Consider the following 13,075-nt stretch of genomic DNA (forward strand, 5'->3'; position numbering starts at 1 on the left):
TCTGGAGGGCAAATAACATAATCAGAGACAGAGAAATGAGAAAGTTTGTTTAGAGGACCCCAAGTCATTACTCTTGACGGGAGAATGCATGTATGGTAAGGCAAGTATACCCCCCCCCCCAAAAAAAAATCGAACTGAGAAGTAAGTGCAAGCAATATGGACGATGCTCATAATTTTTGCGTTCTCAGCGGCTAGCACAAAACTCGACGCATACATTCGTAAAAATGAAGTGGAAGAATGCATGTTGAGCAACGTTGTTGGAAAGGTTTGGTTCAGCTAAAAATAATGTTACAGTGAAAAAAACCTTGCATTTGAAGTAGGACTGGAGTCGTCTTTTGCCCAACGGTTGGTGTTTCTAGAACTTACCTGCTGTTTGGCTTTAGCAAATGACTGGCATCTTGAGTGCCGACCTGTACACCGGGGATAACACCTAACAAGCGAACATCCAAGAGCCCGACACGAAGCAAGCTCTCAACAATGACAGGGACTGCACCTCCTGCCGCCCCCTTTAGGTATTTTTCTCTACCTGCGAAGCCATAGGGTAAAAATAGATTTTCTTTCAAACCAACACTGAAATAGTATACCAGGCTTGCCAAGGACGAAAAGGCCCCTCCGGCGCGGCAGACAGGTCAGCTAGGCGAACCGCAGTCTTGAGACCTCCATTTGGGGGCGAGATCCACGACGGGGTGTTCCAGAGGCTGCTCTCCACAGGCGCTCGTGAGACTGAGCAAACAAAACAAAACAAAATGAAACAAAAACCCACCGAAACCCACTCGGCACCAGCGTCCCGCGGCGTTCCTCAGGCGAAGCCTCGAAAAAGGTGAAAGGAAGGAAGCAGGAAGTGACGCCACCATAAGGGATACGGAAGTGACCACACGCCGGAAGTGTACTTGTTTCCAAGGCGACGGCTCCGCCACCACTCCCACCAGGCTGCAGGCACTGAGACGCTGGAAAACGACTCTGAGGAGAGCGTTCCCGCGGACGGCGGCCTCCGCCACAGCCACCCGCGGGTACAGGAGATCGAAGACGGCGGCCTCCGCGCCAGCCGCCGCGCATGTGCGATCCGCGGCTCGCACGGCTACCTAGGCGCCGGGTCCAGGGAGAGGGTCGTGGAAGAGCAGGGATCCTGTCGCCTCAACCCCAGAGAAAGAAACCGCGAAGAAGGTGACCGCCGCTCCAGGATCTCCGGAAGAGTAGGTGAGGACGGCGGCTTTTCCCGCAGGGACTCGAGAAGAGTCAGTGAAGACCTAGGCCAGCACCGCAGTGTCTCCCAGGAGAGAGTCAGGGGACACGATGGCCACCGGCAGAGCAGCCCATGGGTGGCTGTGAGGGGCGACGGCGGCCAGTGCAGCAGCGACGCGGACCCCCATCCCTGCGACCCGAGGGGAGCTGTCAGCGAAGACGCCTGGGTGGGCATCCCTGAAGCCCGAGGGCCCCGAACCCCCGACTCGGGGGACAGAGGCAGTGACGGCCGCAGCGGTTCCTGTGAAGGAGCAAGTGTCGATGGCAGTCAGTGCCCCAGTAGTTCTTGTGGAGGACTAAGTGATGACCGGGGCTATGAGGCCAGCAACTCCTCCAGGGTGAGCATCAGCGAAGACGCCAGCCGCCGCCGCCTCAGTGGCTTCTGGGAGAGAGAAAGCGAAGAAGGTTCCCACTTCAGGGGCTCTTGGGAGAGAAGGGAGGATCGTGGGCCCCGCGCCAGCGACGAGGAAACCAGTAGCTGCAGCAGCAGTGGCCCGTGCGTGGGAGCAAGTGAAGACCGACGCAGCAGCAGGGGCCTGGGCTCCACTCCTCCCCAGAGTCCAAGTCCGAGGGCGAAGGACCGGACCATGCCTGGTGTGTCCAATTCAGGCCCCTCCAAGTCCTCTAGGGAGACTGCAGACTCACGTGAGTCACATTCTTCTGTTGTCATCCCTGTCTAGGCCACAACACTTTTCCTATTTCAGGGGCGTCAGCCTGAGCCCCTGTGGGCATTTTCGTACTCTGTTGTCACTTTCCTTTGCCCTTTATTTTCACCAATTGCCTACATTCCCTTATTGAGCCTTCCCTTTTATATCTCCATCATTTGTCTGTCGGACATCTTTCTCAGATCAAACATCATTTGTTAAATATTATGGATATTTGTAAGTTCTTTTCTGCGGTAATTTAGATCTATGTTTTTCTAATTTTCATTCTGATGGAGCTCCCTTTAAGGCTTTTTCTTTTTCCTCCTCCTTTTGGTGAGGATGGGTGTTGTGTGGCAAAACTTTTCCTGGGGATACACAACACACATGTCTACTGACCCCAGAGAGGGAGCCCATAACAGACCACAGTGCTGGATAGCACCAAACTCCAACTTGGTGAACTAATGAGTTTTTCTGGGTTACTTACAGGAATATGGGTGAGAAGTTACAGGAGCAGAAATGACTCAAAGACAGCTGCATCACCAAGGCCCACCCAGCACGGGTGATAGCTCACAAAAGCTGGGAAACCTGGAGCACTCTGCACAGCCTGCAGGCAGCTCAACAGGTTGAGAGTGTCATTTCCAAGAGACTCTGGACTGAACTTCTTCCAGGTCTCAGACAGAGTCTTTGCAGTTTTTTTTTCCTCTTAGAGTCTTTTTGCAGCTCATATTGAGAATCTTCTTTGCAGCTCAGCTTCCTTTGAGAGGGACTCTCAGCTTTTATTGTTTATTCTATCAGGGAGAGGCCTAGTGAGTCTGGTCAGTTTCAGGGACTTCCCAAAGCTATTTTGAGTTGTGTACCTCCTGCTCAAGGAGCTTCCTGTAGGATGGAATCTTTCAGGCCTTTCACTTCTTCCTCAGTTTCTTATGTTCTTTCTGTATTCTCTTTCCTATGAACCTTGAGCCTTAGAAGAGTTGACTGTTAGATGTTTACCTCTGATTAAGAAATAGGTCACCATGCCACAGTAACAGTTGCCTGTTGAGCTTTACCAGTGGTTATGAGTTGAGGCGGACAACAACAGTGATCTATGGGCATAAACTGGTGTTTATAGGGCAGTTTGACAGGAACATCATGTCCATCTAGAAAAGCCAAAATTTCCTCTGAACCTTAACTGTTTTTAGAGCATCTCCATGTCCCTCATCAAGCAAGTTTGCTGTCCCATACCATGTAGACAAAGACTGCAGTCGTAGGGTTTCTCCCACAGACACTCTTTATCCTGATGGCTCAGCCGTAGTTGCAGACTGCCTATTGCAAGAACCATGTAACTGCTGTCATAGCACAAAGGCACAGTACCATACACATATAGGAAAGGACGACTCTATGTGCTTTTCCTCCGCAGATGCTCATCCACCCAGGTTTCTCAACCTTAGTTGCATTTCTTGGTACCCATAGCCGGGATCATATACTCACTCTTCTCCAACTCATCTTTGTTCTGTTGTGTTCTTGTGCAGGTGCCAGTTCTTTGCAGCTCAGCTTCTTTTTGTCTGAGAAGGATGTCCCTTTATGGTGGATTGTGATTGGGACGTGTAAACTGAAATAAATCCTTTCCTCCCCAGGTCGCTTTTTTTTTTTTTTTTTTTTTTTTAAATTTTACAATACCATTCAGTTCTACATATAAGCCACAGGTTCCCCTATTCTCCCCCCTCCCACCCCCTCCCCTTACCCCTAGCCCACCCCCCATTCCCACCTCCTCCAGGGCAAATCCTCCCCGAGGACTGCGATCAGCCCCCCAGGTCGCTTTTGCTTATGGTATTTCATCACAGTAATAGGAACCCTAACTATGATACTGAGCCTGGGCAAGTCATCAGAATTATCATTTAAGTGTTTCTAGCAGTTTTTGACTTCTAGCAATATTTGTAAGCTGAACTCAATTATATTTCTCAGTATATGCTTGTTTCTCTAGATTTAGGATACCAGTTTTTCCTGAGACTTAGTTGTCCCTCCCTCCCTCCCTCCCTCCCTTCCTTCCTTCCTTCTTTCCTTCCTTGCTTCCTCCCTCCTCCCTCCCTCCCTCCCTCCCTTCCTCCCTCCCTCCCTTCTTTCCTTCCTTCTTTTTCTTTTTTTGAGATGGTGTCTGATTATGTAGCCTTGGCTGGTTTGGAACTCACTGTGTAGACCAAGCTGGCCTTAAAATTATAGAGATCTGCCTGCCTCTGCCTTCTAAGTGTTGAGATTAAAGGCACTCACCACCATGACTGTGTTTAATTTTTCAGTTAATATATTCAGTTCCTTTGTTGGAAGGGTGGTGGGTCAGTGGTCATGCTGTATAGCTCAGAACTAGAACCTGAAGTCTGATTAAGATATACTTAGTTGGTTTCAATTTTTAGTTTATATAAACAGTGCTTAGTGATTGTTTCATGTAGGTCTTATTCTTGAGGTATATACTAGGGCAACTGGGATTTCTCATGTTTCAAGGTGGTATGCTTATATTAGCTATTATCTTTCCTTAGTCACAAAACTGTCTGTCTTATCTATCTCCAACACATATACACATAAACTTTTTTTCTGGGAACATGGCTGTTTGTGTGATTTGTTTTTTTGTTTTAGACTACTCTAGTTCAGAATAGTCTAAATTTTGTAGTACATTTTCCAGAAAGCTAAAGTGATGTGCTTTCTCTTGGTTCATTGCTGTAGTTTTTTTTTCCACAGTTCTGTAATTTATTTGAGGAAATTTGATTTTTCAGTAGGTTCCAGGAAGAAGGTGCATTTTGGTAGCATACATGATGCAGTACGGGCTGGAGATGTCAAGCAGCTTTCAGACATAGTGGCACGCGGAGCCAACCTTAATGAAGTGGATGTTCTCCATCAGTTTACCCCTTTACATTGGGCAGCGCATTCTGGAAGTTTGGAAGTAAGAATCTATAACTACCGTTAAACTAAAATAAATTGATAATGATAGTTTTATAAATTTAGTATACAGGGATAAGGTTTCATGCATGACACTCAAAATAATCTTTTCAGTTCAATTTTTTATTTGAGTGATCTTTAGTAGGGCTTCCTAACAAATTACCTGAAAATGCCGTGTTGTGAAGTAGCCATTTTTAATGCTCATGAGTGAACTAAGAGGTTGAATTGCAGTGACAGCTTGTCTTTGCTCCATAATGTCTGGGAATGTTTAGTTAGAAGGCTGAAAGACCACAGCGGGGGCTATAGCGCAACGATAGAGCACCTGCCCCCGGTACAGGAGACCCTAGGTTCAATCTCCAGTACTGAACTAGTGTGCTGAGGCTAGACTCTCCTGAAGCCTCATTCACTCAGATAGCTAGTGGTTGATGCGGGATAGAGACTGAGTACTTCATTTCCAAGTAGGTGTTTTGCTGAGTTCTCTCCTGGAGCTAGTTTGTACTTCTTTACAATACAGTAACTAGGTTCTAAAGACAAGCAGAGAGGCTAACTTGTAGAGCATGACAATGAACCCATGCTCATGTTTTGCATAAAATTTAAATTCCCAAAGAACATTTCTTAGGCATCATTCCTCTCCAGAAAGTTAAGTATTACACAGGGTGGGCATTTATCAGTCTTTTGATTACTGGACTTCAATATTTTGATAGCTGGACCTTTGTAGTCAGCCTCAGGAGGAGGAAGTGGCCAAATAAGGGACTAGACCTTGGCAACTAGCTTTAGGAATGTAATCTAACGGGTTTTAGCAAGGCAGAGGGAATGGGGTAGAAGGGCAAGGCCTACCAGAGCCATGTTTGCCATGCTCAGGCTGGCTAGTGCCCCTTCAGTACCCATTCAGCTTCATTGATTACTTTCATTTAATCATTTTTAAAGTTTTTAAAAGATATTTTATTTACTTATGTTTTAGGCAAGGTCTCACTGTGTAGCCCTGGCTGTCCTGGAACTTCCTATGTAGACCAAACTGGCCTCAGACTCAGAGATCTACCTGCCTCTGCCTCCTGAATGCTGGGAATAAAGGACTGAAATCATCTTTTTTTTTTTTTTTTTTTTTTTGGTTTTTCGAGACAGGGTTTCTCTGTGTAGCTTTGCGCCTTTCCTGGAACTCACTTTGGAGACCAGGCTGGCCTCGAACTCACAGAGATCTGCCTGCCTCTGTCTCCCGAGTGCTGGGATTAAAGGCGTGTGCCACCACCGCCCGGCAGGACTGAAATCATGACACACTATTTCTGATACTGGTTTTCCCAAGTTGTTGGTTACTGAGGTTGGGATTTTTCTCTACAATATGCTTGAGTCTAGTGTTCACTTTGTTCACGTCTAAAGAAAATGACCCTCTGATAGGAAAATGGAACTATATAACCAAGTAGATCTGCACTATGAAGCTGTGGGTAGGGAAAGCTATTGCCCCAGGTAGAAACAAACCCTTTCCTTTTCTTACTGAAATCCAGTAGCTTTTCTTTCTGTTTCCTTTAAAAATCTTTCTATTTATGTGTATGTATACATGTGTGGATAGTGTGCACATATGTGCATGTGTCTGAGGAGACCAGAAGAGGTCTCCTGGAACTGGAGTTCTAGGCAGGTGTGAGCAGGTGTGAGCCACCCAGCATGGGGACTGAGGACTGAACCCAGTCCATTTTTCTTTTTTTTCTAATAATTACTGTTTTTTTAGATTGATTTTATTTTAAGTGTGTAGGTACTTTGCCTGCATGTATGTCTGTGTACCATGTGTGTGCCTGGTGCCCACAGAGGTCAGAAGAGAGCATTAGATTCCTTAGTATTGGAACTGTGGATGGCTGTGAACCATCATGTGGGTGCTGGGAATTGAACTTGGATTCTTGCAAGAGCAATCAGTACTCTTAACCACTGAGCCATCTCTCCAGCCCCAAATAACATTTTTATTAGTTGTCCTAATTGGACATTCATGTGAAATGAATGTGAACCTTGACCCATACTAGGCTCCATATAGAATTTATCCAAAATAGATCGTAACTAAATATAAAACTTGTAAGACTTATATAAAAGCAGGACAGAACCTTTACAAACCATATAGTTGACTAGAAATCATATCCAGTTTAAATAAGGAACACTTAGAACTGAACAGTAAGAAAATAAATGTGCAAAAGTTATTAGACATTTTCTTAGAGAGAATGTGTGGGCTGGACGGCTATTGAGCCTTCCAAGAAGTTCAACCTTACTAGCCATCAGAGAAACGCAAATTAAAATTACAGTGAGAAGCCACATATACATAGTAACAGTGAAAGAGAAAGTGAAAAATCCCCAAATGACAATGCCTTGGCTAAGAATGTGGAGAACAGAAACACTCATGCATGGTGAGACGGTAAAATAAAATAGACACTCTGGCAGACATTTGGGTACTTTGTTATGATGTAAAACATACATTACTCCTATGTAACAGCACTTTTATTACATATTTATTCAAGAGAAATGCTAAAGCAGCATGTGAGTGTTTATAGTGGCTTTAATTTCAAGGACCTAAACAGTGCTGACACATAGTTGTTTCTCCACAAATATTTGTCGAATAAATGATGGTTAGTCAGGTTGAGCTCCTTTAAAAAGTCGACTAGGAAGAGCTCAGCAAGTAAAGGTGCCTGTTGCCAGACTTGACGACCTGAGTTTGACCCCTGGAACCCACATGGTGGAAGAAAAGAGCTAGTTCTCACAAGTTGTCCTTTGACTTCCCTATGTAGGCATGTGTGAATCATGCAGACAAGATAATGAATAAATATAATTAAAAAAACTATAAAAAAGAGGGCAGTGTCCTAAACATCCAAGCTTATTTAAATAAACATTTAAAAAATGACAAAATTTTTTGTTGGTCATTAATTTTGGTGGCCAACAAATGATGCCTAAATGATAAGTCTTTTAGTAAATTGCAGGTTATGAGGGATGTGGGAATAAGTCAAAGATAGTCAATTCTTTTAAAAGGAAAAGTGCTTCTTTGAAGTAGAATGTGTGAAGTTAAGTATTTAAAGATTAAACACCAGATGCTGCACAGACGTCTAGGTGCAGTAGTAAGGTGAGATGTAGGTTAGTTTAAAAACTCTCAGGTTTTAGTTCTTCCTTTAAAAAAAAACCTATTATAGGTATTTTTAGAGATACTCTCGCAGTAACAGTGTTTGTTTTGATACAGAAGTTTCTGGATCCATTTAAAGATTTGTAGTAGAAGTTAGGCATAGTGTTAAGTGCTAGTTATGGACTCCCAGCTACTCAGAAGAATAAGGCAGGGATTCGTTGGAATCCAGGAGTTCAAGGCCATCTTGGACAACATTGCAAGATCACAACTCTTAAAAAAAAAGATTTATTTTAATTAGGTATATGAGTGTGTGTCCGTGTGTGCACGCGCACGCGCAGGCAGGGGGCGGGGAGCATGTAAGTGCAGGTGCTGACTGAGGCCAGAAGAGGGTGTTGGATTTTCGTGGAGATGGAGTTAGAGGCAGTTGGGAGCTCCCTGACATTGGTGGTGGGAACTGAGCTCCTATCTCTAGGAAGAGCAGCAAGTCCTGCTGAGCCATCTTTCTAGCTCTAGAAGAGGAGAACAAAAAAGATAATAGTGACTGCAAATCGGCAGCTCTTGAGGAAACTTACTCACAGATTGGTTTTGTTTGGCATGTACAAAATTAGCCAAGTGGTGTATTTATTGTACCAGCATTTATTTCACTCACAGCAAGAAATGTCTATAACTTAGTATCAAGTGTACCTGGTAGACAAGGAATGTGGCTTTCAGTTTGCTATAGTTTTTATTACTTTCTCTTACCTGACAGTGAAGCCAGATATTGGTTGCTATGCCACTGTGTTTGTGCTTTTGATTTTCTTTCTTTCTTTTTCTTTTTTTTTTTTTCAGACAGGGTTTCTCAGTATAGTTTTAGTGCCTGTCCTGGATCTCGCTGTGTAGACCAGGCTGGTCTTGAACTCACAGAGATCTGCCTGGCTCTGCCTTCTGAGTGCTGGGATTAAAGGCGTGCACCACCACTGCCTGGTGCTTTTGATTTTCTTATACTGGGCTTACACTCATCTATGTTGTTTTTCATGTTACAGTGGGAATCTCATGAAACAGACTAACTTGAAAAGTTATAAAAATACTGAAAGTATCTAACATACCACCCATTAATGCTGTTATTCTCTTAGTGCCTTCACTGGCTACTCTGGCAGGGTGCTGATACCACACAGAAAACTGCAAGAGGATGGACAGCAGCTCACATAGCTGCAATCCGGGGTCAGGATGCCTGTATGCAGGTAATGATTTTGGTTACTGTTTTTTTTCCCCTTTTAATTCAGTGAGTTCAGTTACTTTATCATAGCTCTGTTGGAATTTTACTCTTATTCTTTTTGATCCAACATGTACAGTTATATGCTGTAAAGAGAGAATGACAGACAACAGCTAGCCACATCAATGATATGTGGCTGTAGATTCTTTAGTCTCTGAAGTAGTTGGGTTGTCTTGAGTGCTATCACAGTCATGACCAGAGACTCTTGTTGGTAGTTTGCTGCTGTGGTGCAGATGTTTGCATTGTGTAAGTCTGTTCAAATCTTAGCTCTCAAAGTTATGGGTGTTAACTTGAGAAGGTAGGCAGTAAGAGGAAAGAGAAAATACAGTAGTAACTTTTGGGAAATTAGGTCAAGTGAAGCTTTGCCGGATGTGTTCCTTCCAACAAGCATTAGCTCAAGCCACTCCTTGCACCCTGATTCTCTTTTCTGCCCCACAGTGGTCTCTTCCTTCTTAGAGCTTTTATGTTGTGTATTTTGGTGCTGTGCTGTGTGCTTGCTCCTCATCAAGGCCTTCTTTATGTAGTTGACTATGTATCCTTACAAATGTCCTGATTCCCTAGGTTGACAAGTTTTATTATTATTATTATTATTATTATTATTATTATAATCCTTAAAACACAGTAAGTACCCAGTATATCATTTATGACTGTTATTGGCCAGTTAGATTAGACAAGGTCATGAAGATTATTCTCTTTTAAAGCCCTTGGTAGGAATTATGACTGAGTAATCCTTTGCTAAGGTATTGGTAAATAAAGGCTGATTAAAAATGGAAATGCTGAGCTGGGCGTTGGTGGCGCACGCCTTTAATCCCAGCACTCGGGAGGCAGAGCCAGGCGGATCTCTGTGAGTTCGAGGCCAGCCTGGGCTACCAAGTGAGCTCCAGGAAAGGCGCAAAACTGCACAGAGAAACCCTGTCTCGAAAAAAAAACCAAAAAAAAAAAAAAAAACCAAAAAAAAAACAAAAATGGAAATGCTGAGTGAGAAAAAAATAAAAAATATTGACTAGGAGGGAGTTGGGAGTGTAGCTGCATGGTACAATGCAGGGGTAGCATGGTCAAGGCTCTGGGTCTAATCCTCAGTGCCAAAATAAGGGAAAAGGTACTGAAAGTTCACTTGTAAAAATAGATTTTAATCTTTGGAGCTGTTGTAGGGTCAGCAAAATTGAGCAGAAGATACACAGATTTCAAATTGTTAGATTGATTTTCCAGCTGGTGGTTCTCTAGTGGTACAGCATAATTACCTGACACCCATAATTTACACTGGGGTTCACTCTTGGTATTGTACATACTGTGCATTTGAACAAATTTATAAGGACACAGTTCTTGGCTTCTTTGCTTATTTTAGTGATAATGTCTTGATGTATAAGACAGGCTGGGCTTGAACTTGTGATCCTCCTGCCTCAGCCTCCCAAGTTCTAGGATTATAGTCACCAGCATACCTGATGATCACTAATTTTTTTTCATTGTTCTATCATATATTACATGCTGACTGCAGTTTCCCTTCCCTCCCCTGCCCTAGTCTCTATCCTACCTCCCCTCTTATCCAGCCCTCCTGCCACCTCCCTTCAGACAAGAGCTGGCCTCCCAGGGATATCAGCCAAACATGGCATAACAAGCTACAAGACGAGGCACATCAAGGCTGGACAAGGCAACATAGTAGGAGGAAAAGGGCCTCATAAGTAGGCAAAAGAGTCAGAGACAGCCCTCAACCCCCACCCCACCCAAGGCTCCCTGATCTCTTCCAGCTCCCAAGAATCCTGGTCAAGTTAATTCTGGATCACTAATTTCCTTTAGTGCTGGGTATTTCATTGTCTGAATGTTTGTTAGTGTTCACCAACTCAATGATATTTTTGTTGTTTCCAAACCTGACAATATGAATAAAGTTTATAAATATTCACTTTAAGATTTTCATTGAGCCGGGCATTGGTGGCGCATGCCTTTAATCCCAGCACTTGGGAGGTAGAGGCAGGCGGATCTCTGTGACTTCGAGGCCAGCCTGGTCTACAAAGCAAGTTCCAGGAAAGGTGCAAAGCTACACAGAGAAACCCTGTCTTGAAAAACCAAAAAAAAAAAAAAAAAAAAATTGTCATTGAGCCTAAGTTTTCTATTTTATTATTAGGTATTTACCTAAATATCAAGGAGTGTGTGATTGTTGGGTTATGGTTATGCTAAGCTAAGGTTATGCTTAGCTTCCTAAGAGATACACCCCACTGTCTTCCAGAGTACTCAGCCTCTGGTTCCTCAGCCTTGCCAGCTTTTGTGTTGTCAGGGTTCTGGAGTTGGGCCATTCTAATAAGTAGATAGTGGCATTTTATTGTTGTTTATATTTGCATTTCTCTGGTGACCTTTGATGTGGAGTAGCTTTTCATATGGTTATCATCTTTGTTCAGTGTCTGCTTTGAACTTTTTTTGGTATTATAGGAGAGTGATCTCAGGGTCTACTGCAAGTTAAAGAATTTACCACTGAGCTACATCTACAGCTCTGAACAATGTTAAAATTGAACTTTTTTCTTATTGTTTAAGAATTTGTTTTGTATCTTGGATAATAGTCCTTTATCAAATATGTCTTTAAGATTTATTTATTTATTATGTATACAGTATTCTGCCTGCATATGTCCTTGCAGGCCAGAAGAAGGCACCAGATCTCATTACAGGAGTCTGAGCCACCATGTGGTTGCTGGGAATTGAACTCAGGACATCTTGAAGAGCAGTCAGTGCTCTTAACTGCTGAGCCATCTCTCCTGCCCCCGAATACGTCTTTAACAAATATTTTCTCTGTATGTGAACTATCTTTTTTATTCTCTTTCCAGTCTCTTTTTAGAGTAGTGTTTAGAGTTTAATTTTGATGAAGCCTAGTTTATTAGTTCTTTCTTTCATGGATTGTACATTTGGTATTGTATCTAAAAAACTGTAGCCCAGCCCCCAGTTATCTAGATTTTTCCTCTAGGGGTGTTGTAGTTTTGTGTTTTCTATGTGTGATCTATTTTAAGTTAATTTCTTTCTTTCTTTCTTTCTTTCTTTCTTTCTTTCTTTCTTTCTTTCTTTCTTTCTTTCTTTCTTTCTTTCTTTCTTTCTTTCTTTCTTTCTTTCTTTCTTTCTTTCTTCCTTCCTTCCTTCCTTCCTTCCTTCCTTCCTTCCTTCCTTCCTTCCTTCTTTCTCTTTCTCTCTCCCCCTCCCCTTTCCTCCTCCTCCTCCCTCATCCCTCCTCCTCCTCCTCCTCCTCCTCCTCCTCCTCCTCCTCCTCCTCCTTCTTTCTCTCTCTGTTTCTCTGTTTGAGACAAGGTCTCTCTACATAGCCCTGACTGTCCTGGAACTCACTGTGTAGACCAGGCTTGCACCAAACTCACAAAGATCCTCCTGCTTCTGCCTCCCGAGTGCTAAGATTAAAGGTATGTGCCGGGCTGGAGAGATGGCTCAGATGCTCTTCCAAAGGTCCTGAGTTCAATTCTCAGCAACCACATGGTGGCTCACAACCATCTGTAATGAGATCTGGTGCCCTCTTCTGGCCTGCAGCCATACATGCAGGCAGAACACTGTATACATAATAAATAAATAAATCTAAAAAAAAAAAAAAGGTATGTGCCGCCATACCTGGCCAAATTAATTTTTTTCAATGTTTGTAAGATCCATGCTTAGTTTAGTATTTTTGCATGTGAATACTCAATTGTTTTAGCACCTGTATATTGAAAAGACAACCTTTTCTTCATTGTATTTACTATTTTTTCTCCTTTGCCAGAGTTTAGTTGACTGTTTATGTAGATCTATTTCTCTGTGCTCTCTTTAGTTTCCTTCATTTCCTTGCAAGAATATCTGTTTGTTCTTTGGTTAATATCAGTTTGTCTTGATTTCTGGAGAGAGTCTTGAAGTTGGGTAATGTCGGTCCTCCAACTTTGTTCTTTTTTAATATTGTCTTGGTTATTCTGGGTCTTTTGCCTCCTTATAAACTTT

General features: G+C 43.1%; 1 protein-coding gene across 5 annotated transcripts in view; it reads left to right on the forward strand.

Moving 5' to 3' along the window:
• The first annotated feature begins 893 nt into the window (after positions 1-893).
• Positions 894-13,075, forward strand: part of Ankrd42 (ankyrin repeat domain 42) — a 46,333-nt gene continuing 34,151 nt past the window's right edge. For 2 of the 5 annotated variants that reach the window (XM_028873459.2, XM_028873461.2), the window contains exons 1-3: positions 895-1,887; positions 4,628-4,794; positions 8,988-9,095. In XM_028873459.2, coding sequence (XP_028729292.1) covers positions 1,830-1,887; positions 4,628-4,794; positions 8,988-9,095 — 333 coding nt within the window. In that variant the 5' untranslated portion in view covers positions 895-1,829. Of the gene's footprint in view, positions 1,888-4,627; positions 4,795-8,987; positions 9,096-13,075 lie in introns of all 5 variants that reach the window. The other 3 variants (XM_028873462.2, XM_028873463.2, XM_028873460.2) reach the window with 3 other exon arrangements.

Source organism: Peromyscus leucopus, chromosome 1 (assembly GCF_004664715.2).
Source record: "Peromyscus leucopus breed LL Stock chromosome 1, UCI_PerLeu_2.1, whole genome shotgun sequence".
Taxonomy (NCBI): Eukaryota; Metazoa; Chordata; class Mammalia; order Rodentia; family Cricetidae; genus Peromyscus; species Peromyscus leucopus.